At 31.6% G+C, this 20462-nt stretch overlaps 1 protein-coding gene across 1 annotated transcript in view; it reads right to left on the reverse strand.

Moving 5' to 3' along the window:
• LOC143232065 (pyrokinin-1 receptor-like) overlaps positions 1-4844 on the reverse strand; it is a 144124-nt gene extending 139280 nt beyond the window's left edge. Inside the window, exon 1 of the mRNA XM_076467097.1 lies at positions 3815-4844. Coding sequence (XP_076323212.1) covers positions 3815-4622 — 808 coding nt within the window. The 5' untranslated portion in view covers positions 4623-4844. The remainder of the gene's footprint in view (positions 1-3814) is intronic.
• Between the last annotated feature and the right edge of the window lie 15618 nt (positions 4845-20462).

A 20462-nucleotide genomic window follows, 5' to 3' on the forward strand; every position in this document is an offset into this window, starting at 1 on the left:
CATGAACCCACATTTTCACACTCCGGTGGGCCACGTCCTGTACTGCCCTAAATGCGGGACTCTTTTCACACAGTACCACTGCATATTTTCAATTAATGAAGTACCAAGAAGGCATTAAAACAGATACCATCAAAAGAAGGCAAATGGAAAGTTTCTACTGCGCGTGTCATTCAAGCCATTATCCTCATGATATATGTTCATGTTTTCATGTCTTCTTCTTCCGTCACAAACATGGAACTCCGCCAAATGTGGTTAGAGAAGGACAAACACGACACTGTCAGCTTCTGAACTGACTCCAACTAAAGGTTAATCAACATTGTAAAATAAATATCCAACTGAAGGGGACCTTGGGTCAACTGAATCTCTGTTCCTCGCTACGTGTCGCTGTCAGTGAGGCCCGATGATTAGAGAAGGTCTGTTATTCCCCGTCGAAACTCTTTGCTCACAATATATAACCTTGTGGTGCTTTCAAAGTCAAAGTTTGGTGAGAAATCACAAATTGACGCTTTCAGTGCAACGGTTTCGTAAATATAAATTACTCTATACCTTTACGTGTGTTAATAATAAAGGCACAGACTTATAACGTCAGGGATTCGTTTATCCCCGGTGTACAAAGAGCATATAACGTAATGTGTGACTTTGCGCTAAAAACAGACAAACAAACAACCTTTGTTACAGTCATTATTTAAAGTAAACAAAGACCATTGTTATTTATTGTTCTAGTATTTCAGGAAATATAAAAATGGCCAGAATAAACTTGCTTTGTGTTTAATGTGACATATGATGTAACAGTTAAAAGTTGCTTCGTGTTTAATGTGACATATGATGTAACAGTTAAAAGTTGCTTTGTGTTTAATGTGACATATGATGTAACAGTTAAAAGTTGCTTTGTGTTTAATGTGACATATGATGTAACAGTTAAAAGTTGCTTTGTGTTTAATGTGACATATGATGTAACAGTTAAAAGTTGCTTTGTGTTTAATGTGACATATGATGTAACAGTTAAAAGTTGCTTCAGTATGACAAAGTGACGCAGCAAAAAACATTATTTGTATTCAATGTATATTATTTAAGATTTTCTAAGTAAATATCGATCTGCTACGTTGTATTCATTCTTTCTTCGTTACGGAAGGTGACCCGGCACGGCTAGGTGGGTTAAGGCGCTCGACTCGTAACCTGAGGGTCGCGGGTTGGAATCCCGGTCGCACCAAACATGCTTGCCCTTTCAGTCATGGTGGCGTTATAATGTGACGGTCAATCCCATTATTCGTTGGTAAAGAGTAGCCCAAGAGTTAGCAGTGAGTGGTGATAACTAGCTGCCTTCCCTCTAGCCTTACACTGCTAAATTCGGGACGGCTAGCGCAGATAGCCCTCGTACAGCTTTGCACGAAATTTAAAAACAAACAAACAATCGTAACGAAAGTGTACGAGACGTATAGGATATGGTTAACTATCACCATATACAGAAATATGTTCATTTTATAAGTGTTCCTACTGTGTGCACATAATCCAAGAACACAACTCACGAATATACACACAAAACACCTGAGATTCATGTTTGTTGCAATGTAACTGTGTTGTGTGTTACGTGTTAATTACTTGTATACATATGTGTAAAGTAGCGAATAGTTTGTCTGTTTGTTATGCATAAACTATTCCTCTTGTTATCATAGCTAAGAACTATCGAGTTATCTATTACACTATGTAACAATGTTGTCATAGCTAAGAACTATCGAGTTATCTATTACACTATGTAACAATGTTGTCATAGCTAAGAACTATCGAACTATCTATTACACTATGTAACAATGTTGTCATAGCTAAGAACTATCGAGTTATCTATTACACTATGTAACAATGTTGTCATAGCTAAGAACTATCGAACTATCTATTACACTATGTAACAATGTTGTCATAGCTAAGAACTATTGAGTTATCTATTACACTATGTAACAATGTTGTCATAGCTAAGAACTATCGAGTTATCTATTACACTATTCCTCTTGTTATCATAGCTAAGAACTATCGAACTATCTGTTACACTATGTAACAATGTTGTCATAGCTAAGAACTATCGAACTATCTATTACACTATGTAACAATGTTGTCATAGCTAAGAACTATCGAGTTATCTATTACACTATGTAACAATGTTGTCATAGCTAAGAACTATCGAACTATCTATTACACTATGTAACAATGTTGTCATAACTAAGAACTATCGAGTTATCTATTACACTATGTAACAATGTTGTCATAGCTGAGAACTATCGAACTATCTATTACACTATGTAACAATGTTGTCATAGCTAAGAACTATCGAGTTATCTATTACACTATGTACTTTTTCTTGTTCCTGGGCAGAAAGTGTTATTTCCAATTGTTTATGCCTAAAGTAAATGTAAAAGACCTATTTTTCTCTTCAAACTTTGCTTTTGTAACCTGGGAGCGTATAAGGAAAACATGATGAGAGACTATATTTGGGGCTGATACGTGAAAGTGATTTACATTACAGTCGCAAATCGCGAAAAACTACTCACTTCAAAACATTTTTGTGTAACTTTAGTATAAATACATGTAAATTTTGATTCATATGTTGTTTTATTCAGACCTTATGTAAATAAAAATGTGCAAATTTGCCTGTTTTTACATAGAAAATAGGTTAATTTCTAAATTTCATTATCCAGGTCACAAAAGCAAAGTTTGAAGGGAATAATGGTCATTTTCTGTACTTTTACAACATAAGCAATTAAGAAATAACACATACTAGCCAGGAACAAAATTTGTGTTACATGGTGTTATTTGTGTTACATGGTATTATTTGTGTTACATAGTGTTATGTATGGATACACATACTTCCCCTGTTTATTGTGAACATAATGATTTTTCTCACCTTTGTTCATTGTGGCTAAAAAGTTCAACTTCCTCCTGTTCATGGTCAAACGATTATCTTGTTGTTTTTTAAGAAACATTCTTTGTTCGTTCCAAATATTGGTCTGTGAAATATTTATGGAATACTAAGACTTGTTTGTTTGTTTTCGAAGTTTAGCCCTATCTGAGCTCTGCCCACCACAAGTATCGAAACCCGGATTCTAACGTTGTAAGTCCGCAGACATACGCTGTGCCACCAGGGTGCTACTGTTATTTAATAATATCACTGAATCACGTTTAAGAAATAATTCTTGTACCAGAAATGGTACAAGGAAACGTTATAACGTAAACCATCTAATTAAAGGTTTTGAATACTAGTGGTTATAATATACATGAGGACTATCTGCGTTTAGCTCTTATTAATTTAGAAATGGTATACTAGACAAAAGTCAACCAGTCAACAACACCAACCGCCAACTCTTGGACTACTCTTTACAAACGAACAGTGGGATTGTACAGAAAGTTATAATGCCTCTGCAATTGAAAGAGCAAGTATTTTCGATGATCGGGTTCGAACCTGTGACCTGCAAATTGCGACTCAAAGGCCCACTTCCCCTTAATAAGGAAATAAAACAAATTGTAAACCTTTGCTTTTAGAAGACAATTAAAACGCTCGTTTCTTTAATTGTCTCCAAAATTTAAATATGAAAATTTGATTCAACTCGTTTTCAGTCCGAATCGAAAAATAAAACTAATTTAATACACGTACGTGATACTGAAACAAACTAAATTATTGAATACGATTAAAAACAAACATACCATTTATTTATATGTTTTATCCTTGACGCTGTCGACCTTGAATAAATAGGTAAACATCAAGTTTAAAAACGAGGTTTGATACTGGAAATGATTCCAGCTAGTTTATAGGTCAAATTAGACTTACCTAACATCTTCACAACAGCTCTGCGAGATGACTGACCAGAACGTTTGACAGATTGTCTCAAGTTGGACTTCACGTCGTTCGTGCTATTGGAGGCGACCTCGGTCCGGTCTGGTCCAGTGGATCTCCTCAGCTTTATCCCAATGAGTATGTACAAGACAGTTATCAGGATCATGGGAAGGATGAAGAAGAGAAACGTGGAGGTCTCGAAGGCGTGATTCAGGGGCATCTTCAGGGTACAGAATACGTGAACGATACCAAATTGGATTGCCAAAGGAAGAGCACATAGTGCACTGGCTAGCCAAATAGCCACGATGACCATAACAGCCCTCGATAACTTTGACATCGTGTGGGCCCGGAGTGGATGGCAAATGGCCATATATCGTTCCACCGTGAAAGCTGTGATGGTCAAGATGGAAGCGTTGGTAGAGGTCTCTGATATCAAACCTCTAAACACGCAGAAGAATTCTCCGAAGATATATGGATAACGTTGCCACAGCTGGAACATTTCTTGAGGTAGGCCCAAAAGAAGTAATAAAAGATCGGAGACTGCAAGGCTGAAGAGGTAATAGTTGGTGGCTGTATGCATACACTTGTTTTTGGCGATGACCACGCAGGTACAGATGTTTCCCACCACTCCACTGACCAGAATAACCGTGTAAATTAAGGTCATAGGAATTGCCGTGGACAGAGGGTCTCTTTTTGGACCAAAATTCACATCAGTCCCATTGCTAACAGTTGTCAGAACTGAATCAGTTACAGAAATAGGAGAAACTGTCGCTTCTGGGGTAAGCGAGCTGACGACTGACATTTTACAAAAAAAAATCTGGTCGATATAATTAAAAGTCAGTTATCTGAAAACTGGCAGATTTTAGAGGTAGACATCGAATACATTTCTCGTGAGATCTTAATAAGTTTCGAAATAGAAATCAGTAAAAAACAAAAGTTTAATGCTAATCGTACCTGTTTCAGAGATAATGGAACTAATGCTAAGAACCGCTGCTCATTCCAACTTTCCTTCACTATACCCACTGTCACTCTATCGCCAGGTCTGGCTTTAAATAAGATCTTCACTTGAAGATGACGTAAAACTACGTCAGGAGGCACGTGACGTCTGTCCTACCGCTTGTTGTATAGGGGATAAAAACAAAATACAGGAAGAGAGGCGGCTCAGATCAAATAAATGTCTCGTATTTATTATTTATTTACCTTGTTTAAAGTAACTTTAAACGAACTCCGCAAATAAAAAACTGATGTATTAGAATTGTTTAGAATATTAAACTTAAACTAGTGTTCTAATTTCTTTTCTTCGTACGTCTCACAAGTGATAGCAATGAATTTAAAGAATTAATTTATTTATAACCATGTAGGAATAATCACACTTTACTGTTTTGTTTAAACTAATTGTAGATTAGGTATCAAAAATTTAATTTACCTATAATCACGTACACCTAATCACATTTTACTGTTTTGTTTACACGCAATGTAGATTAGGTATTAGAAATTTAATTTACCTATAATGACGTAATCTAACAACGACATTCATCATTACACTAGGAACAATATGAGAACGCTATTTTACATAACAGTAAAACAACCTAACAACACTGTTCATCTAAACAATAAAAACAACATAACAACACTGTTCATCATAACAGTAAAAACAAAATAACAACACTGATCATCGTGACAATAGAAACAACATCATTGTTCATCATAGCTATAAGAACAATATAACAACACTGTTCATCATAAGAATGGGAACAATATAACAACACTGTTCATCATAAGAATAGGAATAATATAACAACACTATTCATGATAAGAATAGGAATAATATAATAAAACTGTTCATGATAAGAATAAGAACAATATAACAACACTGTTCATCATAAGAATAGGAACAATATAACAACACTGTTCATTATAAGAATAGAAATAATATAACAACACTGTTAATCATAAGAATGGGAACAATATAACAACACTCTTCATCATAAGAATATGAACAATATAACAACACTGTTCATCATAAGAATAGGAATAATATAACAAAATTGTTCATCATAAGAATGGGAACAATATAACAACACTGTTCATAATAAGAATAGGAACAATATAACAACACTGTTCATCATAAGAATAGGAATAATATAACAACACTGTTCATCATAAGAATGTGAACAATATAACAACACTGTTCATCATAAGAATAGGAATAATATAACAACACTGTTCATCATAAGAATAGGAATAATATAACAACACTGTTCATCATAAGAATAGGAATAATATAACAACACTGTTCATAATAAGAATGGGAACAATATAACAACACTGTTCATAATAAGAATAGGAATAATATAACAACACTGTTCATCATAAGAATAGGAACAATATAACAACACTATTCATCATAACAATAACTACAATATAACAACACTGCTCATCATAAGAATAGGAACAATATAACAACACTCTTCATGATAAGAATGAGAATGATATAACAACACTGTTTATCATAAGAATAGGAACAATATAACAACACTATTCATCATAACAATAACTACAATATAACAACACTGTTCAGCATAAGAATGAGAATGATATAACAACACTGTTTATCATAAGAATAGGAACAATATAACAACACTATTCATCATAACAATAACTACAATATAACAACACTATTCATCATAAGAATAGGAACAATATAACAACACTGTTCATCATAAGAATAGGAACAATATAACAACACTGTTCATCATAACAGTAACTACAATATAACAACACTGTTCATCATAACAATAAGAACAACATAACAACACTGTTCATCATAAGAATAGGAATAATATAACAACACTGTTCATGATAAGAATGGGAATGATATAACAACACTGTTTATCATAAGAATAGGAACAATATAACAACACTATTTATCATAACAGTAACTACAACATAACAACATTGTTCATCATGGCAACAGGTACATCATAACAACACTGTTCATCATAACAATAAGAACAACATAACAACACTGTTCATCATAACAATACGAACAACATAACAACACTGTTCATCATGACAGTAACTACAATATAACAACACTGTTCATCATAACAGTAACTACAATATAACAACACTTCATCATAACAGTAACTACAACATAACAACACTGTTCATCATAACAATAAGAACAACATAACAACACTGTTCATCATAACAGTAACTACAATATAACAACACTGTTCATCATAACAATAACTACAACATAACAACACTGTTCATCATAACAATAAGAACAACATAACAACACTGTTCATCATAACAGTAACTACAATATAACAACACTGTTCATCATAACAGTAACTACAATATAACAACACTGTTCATCATAACAGTAACTACAACATAACAACACTGTTCATCATAACAGTAACTACAACATAACAACACTGTTCATCATAACAGTAACTACAACATAACAACACTGTTCATCATGACAACAGGTACATCATAACAACACTGTTCATCATAACAATAAGAACAACATAACATTGTTCATCATAACAATAACTACAATATAACAACACTGTTCATCATGACAACAGGCACATCATAACAACACTGTTCATCATGACAACAGGTACATCATAACAACACTGTTCATCATAACAATAAGAACAACATAACAACACTGTTCATCATAACAATAAGAACAACATAACAACACTGTTCATCATGACAGTAACTACAATATAACAACACTGTTCATCATAACAGTAACTACAATATAACAACACTGTTCATCATAACAGTAACTACAACATAACAACACTGTTCATCATAACAATAAGAACAACATAACAACACTGTTCATTATAACAGTAACTACAATATAACAACACTGTTCATTATAACAATAAGAACAACATAACAACACTGTTCATCATAAGAATAGGAATAATATAACAACACTGTTCATGATAAGAATGGGAATGATATAACAACACTGTTTATCATAAGAATAGGAACAATATAACAACACTATTCATCATAACAGTAACTACAACATAACAACATTGTTCATCATGACAACAGGTACATCATAACAACACTGTTCATCATAACAATAAGAACAACATAACAACACTGTTCATCATAACAATAAGAACAACATAACAACACTGTTCATCATGACAGTAACTACAATATAACAACACTGTTCATCATAACAGTAACTACAATATAACAACACTTCATCATAACAGTAACTACAACATAACAACACTGTTCATCATAACAATAAGAACAACATAACAACACTGTTCATCATAACAGTAACTACAATATAACAACACTGTTCATCATAACAATAACTACAACATAACAACACTGTTCATCATAACAATAAGAACAACATAACAACACTGTTCATCATAACAGTAACTACAATATAACAATACTGTTCATCATAACAGTAACTACAACATAACAACACTGTTCATCATAACAGTAACTACAACATAACAACACTGTTCATCATAACAGTAACTACAACATAACAACACTGTTCATCATGACAACAGGTACATCATAACAACACTGTTCATCATAACAATAAGAACAACATAACAACATTGTTCATCATAACAGTAACTACAATATAACAACACTGTTCATCATGACAACAGGTATATCATAACAACACTGTTCATCATGACAACAGGTACATCATAACAACACTGTTCATCATGACAACAGGTACATCATAACAACACTGTTCATCATAACAATAAGAACAACATAACAACACTGTTCATCATAACAATAAGAACAACATAACAACACTGTTCATCATGACAGTAACTACAATATAACAACACTGTTCATCATAACAGTAACTACAATATAACAACACTGTTCATCATAACAATAAGAACAACATAACAACACTGTTCATTATAACAGTAACTACAATATAACAACACTGTTCATTATAACAGTAACTACAACATAACAACACTGTTCATCATGACAACAGGTACATCGTAACAACACTGTTCATCATAACAATAAGAACAATATAACAACATTGTTCATCATAACAATAAGAACAATATAACAACATTGTTCATCATAACTATAAAACAACCTAACAACATGGAATGTAGCAATATAGAAACATGAAATGTTGTAATGTAGGAACATGTAAGATAGGATGGAATGTACTAATATAGAAACATGGAGTGTAGTAATGTAGGAACATGTAAGATAGGATGGAATGTACTAATTTAGATACATGGAATGTAGTAGTGTAGGAACGGGTAATATTAGATAGAATGTAATAATATAGGAACGTGTTATATAAAATAGAATGTAGTAATATAGAAACTTGGAATGTTGGATGGAATGTAGTAATGTAGGAACATGGAAAATAGTAATGTAGTAAAATGTTATATTAGACAGAACGTATCAATATAAACACTTGGAATGTTGGATGTAATGTAGTATTGTAGGATCATGTAATATTAGATAAAATGTAGAATACAGAAACATGGAATGTTGGATGGAATGTGATAATTTAGAAACAAGAAATATTGAATAAGATATAGTAATATAGAAACATGGAATGTCGGATAAAATGTAATAATGTTGGAACATGTAATATTGGATAGAATATAGTACTATAGGAACATGAAATGTTGGAACATGTAATATTCGGTAGAATATAGTTATATTAAACTTGGAATGTTGGACAGAATATAGTAATATTGAAACATGTTATATTGGATAGAATATAGTAATTTAGAAACATGTAATATTAGATAAAATACAATAATGTAGGGACATGTAACATTAAATACAACGTATCAATATATAAATTTGGAATGTTGGATGTAATGTAGTAATACAGGATAATTTAATATTATATAGAATGTAGAATATAGAAACATGGAATGTAGTAATGTAGGAACATGTAATATTAGATAAAATGTAGTAATGTAGGAACATGTAATATTAGATAAAATGTAGTAATATAGGAACGAGTAATGTTAGATAAAACGTAATAATGTAAGAACATGTATTATTGGATAGAATATAGTAATATGGAAACATGGAATGTTGGATGGAATGTGGTAATATAAGATTATGGATAGTAGTAATGCAGTAAAATGTAATATTAGATTAAACGCATCAATATAAAAACTTGGAATGTTGGATGTAATGTAGTAATATTGGAACATCTAATATTAGATGGAATATAGTAATGTAAGAGCATGTAATATTAGATAGAATATAGTAATGTAGGAGCATGTAATATTAGATAGAATATAGTAATGTAGGATCATGTAATATTAGATAGAATATAGTAATGTAAGAGCATGTAATATTAGATAGAATATAGTAATGTAGGAGCATGTAATATTGGATAGAATATAGTAATGTAGGAGCATGTAATATTGGATAGAATATAGTAATATAGGATCATGTAATATTAGATAGAATATAGTAATGTAGGATCATGTAATATTAGATAGAATATAGTAATGTAGGATCATGTAATATTAGATAGAATATAGTAATGTAGGAGCATGTAATATTAGATAGAATATAGTAATGTAGGAGCATGTAATATTAGATAGAATATAGTAATATAGGATCATGTAATATTAGATTGAATATAGTAATATAAGATCATGTAATATTAGATAGAATATAGTAATGTAGGATCATGTAATATTAGATAGAATATAGTAATGTAAGAGCATGTAATATTAGATAGAATATAGTAATGTAGGAGCATGTAATATTGGATAGAATATAGTAATATAGGATCATGTAATATTAGATAGAATATAGTAATGTAGGATCATGTAATATTAGATAGAATATAGTAATGTAGGAGCATGTAATATTAGATAGAATATAGTAATGTAGGAGCATGTAATATTAGATAGAATATAGTAATATAGGATCATGTAATATTAGATTGAATATAGTAATATAGGATCATGTAATATTAGATAGAATATAGTAATGTAGGAGCATGTAATATTAGATAGAATATAGTAATGTAGGTGCATGTAACATTATATAGAATATAGTGATGTAGGAGCATGTAATATTAGATAGAATATAGTAATGTAGGAGCATGTAATATTAGATAGAATATAGTAATGTAGGAACATGTAATATTGGATAGAATATTGTAATATAGAAACATGGAATGTTCGATGTAATGTAGTAATGTTGGAATATGTAATATTAGGTGAAATGTAAAGACATGTAATATTAAGTAGAACGTATCATTATAAAGACTTGGAATGTTGGACGTAATGTAGAAATGTAGGATCCTGTAATATTAAATAGAATGTAGAATGCAGAAACATATAATATTGGATAGAATATAGTAATATTGGATCATGTAATATTAGATAGAATATAGTAATGTAGGATCATGTAATATTAGATAGAATATAGTAATATAGGATCATGTAATATTAGGTAGAATATAGTAATGTAGGAGCATGTAATATTAGATAGAATATTGTAATGTAGGATCATGTAATATTAGATAGAATATTGTAATGTAGGATCATGTAATATTAGATGGAATATAGTAATATAGGATCATGTAATATTAAATAGAATGTAGAATGCAGAAACATATAATATTGGATAGAATATAGTAATATTGGATCATGTAATATTAGATAGAATATAGTAATGTAGGATCATGTAATATTAGATAGAATATAGTAATATAGGATCATGTAATATTAGGTAGAATATAGTAATATAGGATCATGCAATATTAGATAGAATATAGTAATGCAGGATCATGTAATATTAGATAGAATATAGTAATGTAGGATCACGTAATATTAGATAGAATATAGTAATGTAGGATCATGTAATATTGGATAGAATATAGTGATATAGGATCATGTAATATTAGATAGAATATAGTAATATAGGATCATGTAATATTAGATAGAATTTATTAATATAGGATCATGTAATATTAGGTAGAATATAGTAATGTAGGAACACGTAATATTAGATACAATATAGTAATGTAGGAGCATGTAAAATTGGATAGAATATAGTAATGTTGGATCATGTAATGTTAGATAGAATATAGTAATGTAGGATCATCTAATATTAGATAGAATATTGTAATGTAGGATCATGTAATATTAGATAGAATATTGTAATGTAGGAGGATGTAATATTAGATAGAATATAGTAATGTAGGAGCATGTAATATTAGATAGAATATAGTAATGTAGGAGCATGTAAAATTGGATAGAATATAGTAATGTTGGATCATGTAATGTTAGATAGAATATAGTAATGTAGGATCATGTAATATTAGATAGAATATAGTAATGTAGGATCATGTAATATTGGATAGAATATAGTAATGTACGATCATGTAATATTAGATAGAATATTGTAATGTAGGATCATGTAATATTGGATGGAATATAGTAATATAGGATCATGTAATATTAAATAGAATGTAGAATGCAGAAACATATAATATTGGATAGAATATAGAAATATAGGATCATGCAATATTAGATAGAATATAGTAATATAGGAGCATGTAATATTAGATAGAATATACTAATATAGGATCATGTGATATTGGATAGAATATAGTAATGTAGGCGCATGTAATATTAGAGAGAATATAGTCATATAGGATCATGTAATATTAGATAGAATATAGTAATATAGGATCATGTAATATTAGAAAGAATATAGTAATGTAGGAGCATGTACTATTAGATAGAATATAGTAATATAGGATCATGTAATATTAGATAGAATATAGTAATATAGGATCATGTATTATTAGATAGAATATAGTAATATAGGATCATGTAATATTAGATAGAATATAGTAATGTAGGAACATGTAATATTAGATAGAATATAGTAATGTATTAGCATGTAATATTATATAGAATATAGTAATATAGGATCATGTAATATTAGATAGAATTTATTAATATAGGAGCATGTAATATTGGATAGAATATTGTAATATAGAAACATGGAATGTTCGATGTAATGTAGTAATGTTGGAAAATGTAATATTAAATAGAACGTATCATTATAAAGACTTGGAATGTTGGATGTAATGTAGAAATTGAGGATCCTGTAATATTAAATGGAATGTAGAATGCAGAAACATATAATATTGGATAGAATATAGTAATATAAAAAAATGGAATGTTGGATTGAATGTACTGATGTTGGAACATAAAATATTAGAGAAAATGTAGTAATGTAGGATCATGTAATATTAGATAGAATGTAAAATATAAAAACATGGAATGTAGTAATGTGGGAACGTGTAATATTGGATAGAATATAGGAATATAGAAACGTGAAATGTTGGATGGAAAGTAGTAATGTTGGGACATGCAATATTACATAAAACGTAGTAATATAGGAACATGTAATATTGGAGAAATTGTAGTAATGTAGGAAAATGTAACATTAGATAAAATATAGTAATGTAGGAACATGTATTGTTGGATAGAATATACTAATATAGAATCATGGAATATTGCATGGAATGTGGTAATATAGGAACATGGAATGTCGGATGAAATGTAGTAATGTCGGAACATGTAACATTAGATAAAATGTAGTAATGTCGGAACATGTAATATTAGATAAAATGTAGTAATGTTGGAACATGTAATATTGGATAGAATGTAGTAATATAGAAACATGGAATGTCGGATGAAATGTAGTAATGTCGGAACCTGTAATATTGGACAGAATTTTGTTAGGTAAGAACATTTCATATAGGATACAGTAATAATACTGCCATGGAAAGAAATACGTATTTTTAACTTCTTTAAGACCATAGTATCTGGGATTGAGTCTCTTCTAGCCCCAACCTAAATACACCAGTTCAAAATAGTAAGCGTCTGTTGTCTGTTAATTGTCATTCAAAATGCTGACCTCAATGAAAGGAGAGTTTGACGTTGCTTCTAGCGAAACGTTTCTGTGTAAGTCATATTCAACTGAGATTGTATACAGAAACGTTTCTGTGTAAGTCAGATCCAACTAAGATTGTATACAGAAACGTTTCTGTGTAAGTCTTTTCAACTATGATTGTATACAGAAACGTTTATGTGTAAGTAATATCCAATGTACTGCCTTGAGAAATTAAAGCGTTTAATCTTTAACTTATTACAATAATCCATTTTTTAACTACGAATCTAATTATACTTCTATATCTGATGGGGAAAACAATCAGTAAAGGAAAGGTGGAAAGTGTTGTGTACGTATGTAATTAGCAACACTTTCTTTGGCTAACACACTAACCATATTTTAGGAACTAAAAACGAAGTAAACAACTTGTGCTTCTAAGGTTTTATATTGGTGATAGAAATAACAATTTTAGTAGAATTAGAAGCTTAGAACAAATGCCTTAGAACATCTGAAATTCCTTAAAATAAAGTAAATTAGACGGTGGTTGTTTCCAAGTTTAAAGATCCGTGATAAAAGTTTAATTTCAAGAACATTTGTTTAATTCAATACTTATTTTGGTTCGGCATGGCCAGGTGGTTAAGGCACTCGACTCGTAATCTTAGGGTCGCTGGTTCGAATCCCCGTCACACCAATCATGTTTGCCCTTTCATCCGTGGGGGCGTTATAATGTGACGGCCAATCCCACTATTCGTTCGTAAAAGAGCAGCCCAAGAGTTGGCAGTGGGTGGTGACGACTAACTTCCTTCCCTCTAATCTTACACTACTAAATTAGGGACGGCTAAAGCAGATAGCACTCGAGTAGTTCATGCGAAATTCAAAACAAACACACTACTAATCTTCCATATGGTCATAAACGACATGTGTTGTCTTTTTAATATATTTAAATACAACAGCAGTCTGTGTCGTATTTTATATGAAATTTATTGCAAAGACGAGACGAGATGTAACATTATAATATTTAAAGAGATCCAGAGACGAACCGGACAATGATGACGTAAAGAACAAAAAGAAAAGATTTGACGACTAGAGTTACAGTGACGGAGAGAAGTGGAAATACTAAAAATTAGAGTTTGTGTGTTTGATTTGGAGCAAAGTCATGTATGGTAATCTTATGTATCTCCAATGTTGGGAATCAAACGCTTTTTTTTGCAGATTAGGGTTAGGAAAAAATATTTATACCAATTTTATTAATTATTTGTTAAATATTTTTATTGTTTTTTTGTTAGAGGACGAAGTTGGAAGGAACAAACTACCATAACCGTTTTGTAACAGATCATAATTTGCACTGGGAAGAAATGCTTGTTTTGAATTTTGCCTAAAGCTACACGACGGCTATTTGCGCTAGCTGTCCCTAATTTAGCAGTGTAAGACTGCTTAATGGGAAAGGAAGGTTGTCATCACCACCCACCGCTAGAGGCTACTCCTTTTACCAACGAATAGTGTGATTGACTTTAATATCACAAAGTCTACACAGCTAAAAGGGCGAACATGTTTGGTGTGACGGGTATCCGAACCCGTGATCCTCAGATTAATAATCGAGCTTCCTATCTACCTGACCATGCCGGGTCGTAGGTTGAGATGACTGTTGGGATAGCGGTGGTTGTGAAGATGGCTGTTAGACTGTCACACTTTCTTTCATCAGCTAGATAAGTAAAACACGAGAAATGAATGACTTTGTAGTAGCCTTTAGGGTTAACGTTCTTAATAATAGCTATCAATTATAACAGTGTATAGGTACTTCTCGTAATGACTTTCAGACCAACAACACGAATTGTAACTTGCACATTTACTGATTAAAACAATATACATTTTGCAAAAAGCTCTGTTCCACTGGAGCCTAAACTTCTAGAAGAGTTTGTAATAAAATATAAAGCTACACATTGGGCTATCTGTACTGTGCTTACAACGGATATTGAAACCCGGATCTGGGCGTTGTAAGTCTCCAGACTTACCGCTGTTTCATCATGGCGTAAATAGAAGTAGGAAATCTACGATATACCAAACCTACAAGTGTACAACTAGAAATACCAAATATACAAGTGTAGAACTAGAAATACCAAACCTACAAGTGTACAACTAGAAATATCAAACCTACAAGTGTACAACTGGAAATACCAAACCTACAAGTGTACAACTAGAAATATCAAACCTACAAGTGTACAACTAGAAATACCAAACCTACAAGTGTACAACTATAAATACCAAACCTACAAGTGTACAACTAGAAATACCAAACCTACAAGTGTACAACTAGAAATACCAAACCTACAAGTGTACAACTAGAAATACCAAACCTACAAGTGTACAACTGGAAATACCAAACCTACAAGTGTACAACTAGAAATACCAAACCTACAAGTGTACAACTAGAAATACCAAACCTACAAGTGTACAACTAGAAATATCAAACCTACAAGTGTAGAACTAGAAATACCAAACCTACAAGTGTACAACTAGAAATACCAAACCTACAAGTGTACAACTAGAAATACCAAACCTACAAGTGTACAACTAGAAATACCAAACTTACAAGTGTAGAACTAAAAATACCAAACCTACAAGTGTACAACTAGAAATACCAAACCTACAAGTGTACAACTAGAAATACCAAACCTACAAGTGTACAACTAGAAATATCAAACCTACAAGTGTACAACTAGAAATACCAAACCTACAAGTGTGCAACTAGAAATATCAAACCTACAAGTGTACAACTAGAAATACCAAACCTACAAGTGTGCAACTAGAAATATCAAACCTACAAGTGTAGAACTAGAAATACCAAACCTACAAGTGTACAACTAGAAATACCAAACCTACAAGTGTACAACTAGAAATACCAAACCTACAAGTGTACAACTAGAAATACCAAACTTACAAGTGTAGAACTAGAAATACCAAACCTACAAGTGTACAACTAGAAATAACAAACCTACAAGTGTACAACTAGAAATATCAAACCTACAAGTGTACAACTAGAAATACCAAACCTACAAGTGTACAACTAGAAATACCAAACCTACAAGTGTACAACTAGAAATACCAAACCTACAAGTGTACAACTAGAAATACCAAACCTACAAGTGTACAACTAGAAATATCAAACCTACAAGTGTACAACTGGAAATACCAAACCTACAAGTGTACAACTAGAAATACCAAACCTACAAGTGTACAACTAGAAATACCAAACCTACAAGTGTACAACTAGAAATATCAAACCTACAGGTGTGAAGCTGGAATACCAAACCTACAGGTGTGCAACTAGAAATACCAAACCTACAAGTGTACAACTAGAAATACCAAACCTACAAGTGTACAACTAGAAATAACAAACCTACAAGTGTACAACTAGAAATACCAAACCTACAAGTGTACAACTAGAAATAACAAACCTACAAGTGTAGAACTAGAAATACCAAACCTACAAGTGTACAACTAGAAATACCAAACCTACAAGTGTACAACTAGAAATACCAAACCTACAAGTGTACAACTAGAAATACCAAACTTACAAGTGTAGAACTAGAAATACCAAACCTACAAGTGTACAACTAGAAATATCAAACCTACAAGTGTACAACTAGAAATACCAAACCTACAAGTGTACAACTAGAAATATCAAACCTACAAGTGTAGAACTAGAAATACCAAACCTACAAGTGTACAACTAGAAATACCAAACCTACAAGTGTACAACTAGAAATATCAAACCTACAAGTGTACAACTGGAAATACCAAACCTACAAGTGTACAACTAGAAATACCAAACCTACAAGTGTACAACTAGAAATACCAAACCTACAAGTGTACAACTAGAAATATCAAACCTACAAGTGTAGAACTAGAAATACCAGACCTACAAGTGTACAACTAGAAATACCAAACCTACAGGTGTGCAACTAGAAATACCAAACCTACAAGTGTACAACTAGAAATATCAAACCTACAAGTGTAGAACTAGAAATACCAGACCTACAAGTGTACAACTAGAAATACCAAACCTACAAGTGTACAACTAGAAATACCAAACCTACAAGTGTACAACTAGAAATATCAAACCTACAAGTGTAGAACTAGAAATACCAGACCTACAAGTGTACAACTAGAAATACCAAACCTACAAGTGTACAACTAAAAATACCAAACCTACAAGTGTACAACTAGAAATAACAAACCTACAAGTGTACAACTAGAAATACCAAACCTACAAGTGTACAACTAGAAATAACAAACCTACAAGTGTAGAACTAGAAATACCAAACCTAAAAGTGTACAACTAGAAATACCAAACCTACAAGTGTAGAACTAGAAATACCAAACCTACAAGTGTAGAACTAGAAATACCAAACCTACAAGTGTAGAACTAGAAATACCAAACCTACAAGTGTAGAACTAGATATACCAAACCTACAAGTGTAGAACTAGAAATAACAAACCTACAAGTGTAGAACTAGAAATACCAAACCTACAAGTGTAGAACTATAAATACCAAACCTACAAGTGTAGAACTATAAATACCAAACCTACAAGTGTACAACTAGAAATAACAAACCTACAAGTGTAGAACTAGAAATATCAAACCTACAAGTGTAGAACTAGAAATACCAAACCTACAAGTGTAGAACTAGAAATACCAAACCTACAAGTGTAGAACTAGAAATACCAAATAAACTAGACTGTGAAACAGAACTACCACACTGAAACTAGAAATAACAAACCTACAAGACTGGAAAACAGAAAAAAGAATAAACAGAATCTATATTACTGGATAACAAAGTAATAAACTACGAGATTAAAATCCAAAACACAAGAACATACCTAAGATAAACACAGACAGATAATTATCAAAACTGGAACTCTAACAACGATAAATAACAACAAAATTATGATACTTTAACCAAAGCATGGATACATAACAAAGCCTGTGAGATATAAACCAAACAGAGACGTCTTTAAAGCTGTATTCCGAATAGAGATGTAGCACAATTCTCAACACAAAAACATATAACCGAATAGTGATGTAGCACAATTCTCAACACAGAAACATGAAAACGACAAAACAAAAATGTCACCAGTTACCTTCCGGCAGTTGACACTGTGTTATGCAAACTTATATAAATGCAAATATTACTGTATGTGTTTCTTCAATATCATATTATTTACAAACAGAAGTTGAAAGTACAGTGTTTTCTTCACTATACATTTGCCCAGGAAAATATATATATGTGTAAGAACTTTTTAAGCCTACGATCAGACCCCGAAACGTGTTTACATAAAACTAAGGATAAAATTTCGCTATTGGATGGATAAAGTTAGCCTTAGTTAAAGAGGTATGTGATAAGGAAGTGTTATTAATACAATTATTGTGTACGGTTCACGTATCAAGATATATTTATAAAAAAAACCTTTTAACAATTCTCTACTATTTGGTAAAAATCATCTCACTGTTGATGACAAGAAACCCACTTGAAATAAAATCGTATCTCACCGATTGTAATCTTCATTTAACACTATTGAAATATAGCTTTATAATTCCGTTCATGTAAATTTTAACAAGACAGATTTATTTGTCAATAACCTTTCTTGTGGAAATATGTACTATAATTTTATAATTCATTAATAGATGACGTATTCACTTCAGTTTCGAATGTAATACATCGATTATTCTCACAGTTAACGTTAGTGTAAGCTGCACGGAAGAAAATCGATTCACGCTACGATTAAGAAAGTTCTGTGCACTGTCTGCTCTTTGTCGGAGTTACCAGTGGCGCCAGAGTTCCTCTAAACTGTCCAACCTTCAGACGGCTTTTACTAGCATTACATGTTGTTGTTTTTGATGTTTTACTGTATATATTTCACTTTTATTCCAAAGTCTAAAGAACGTAAACTATCATGATAGAGAAAGAAACAAATAACACAAAATTTTTGCAAAAGTACCAACTCTGGAAACAACGTCCAACATCAGCTTCTGTCAAAATTTCAACGAATAAAAGGAAGGTAAAGATGTAGTACTTCAGAAGATGTGGTCCATTCTTCATCATGATGAGGAAGGAATCACTTCCAATAGAACCAGAGCACGTGGGGCTTTCTATATAACCATAACACATAGAATGTCCTATATAAGAAGAGCATATGTAATTTTCTATAGAACCAGAACAAATAAACTTTTCTATAAAACTAATACACACAAATCTTTTTAATCAATTCATTTCTATTTTACTATAAAATGTTTCAATACATCAGTTCGAACTAAATATCTCTGATTTAATTATTTTGCCATCTAAATCAAAAGATGTAAATATTGTCCCAGTGAAGGTCGTGCCTACTTAGATTTTAGCAGCATTAGAATGTTTTGGAAGAGTCAAGTTATAACAAAACAATTTTGTGGAATTTCAACCTTCTTGAACGTTGGAAGGTAATAGAATAATTCTATTTAGGGGTTCCTATTTTCTTCCTGGAACTCAGGGTCAGTCGGAACCCTGGCGGAAGACAACAAGAGTATCATTCGAACAGATTCTCAGATAATGCTTGTTCTTTACTGAATCCTTTAGTTTCTTCAACCCCTGAATATAAAAACAAAAGCGTAGTTTTAGGAATAACAGTGTGTGTAACTGAGGTATTT

Source organism: Tachypleus tridentatus, chromosome 1 (genome assembly GCF_004210375.1).
Source record: "Tachypleus tridentatus isolate NWPU-2018 chromosome 1, ASM421037v1, whole genome shotgun sequence".
Lineage (NCBI taxonomy): Eukaryota > Metazoa > Arthropoda > Merostomata > Xiphosura > Limulidae > Tachypleus > Tachypleus tridentatus.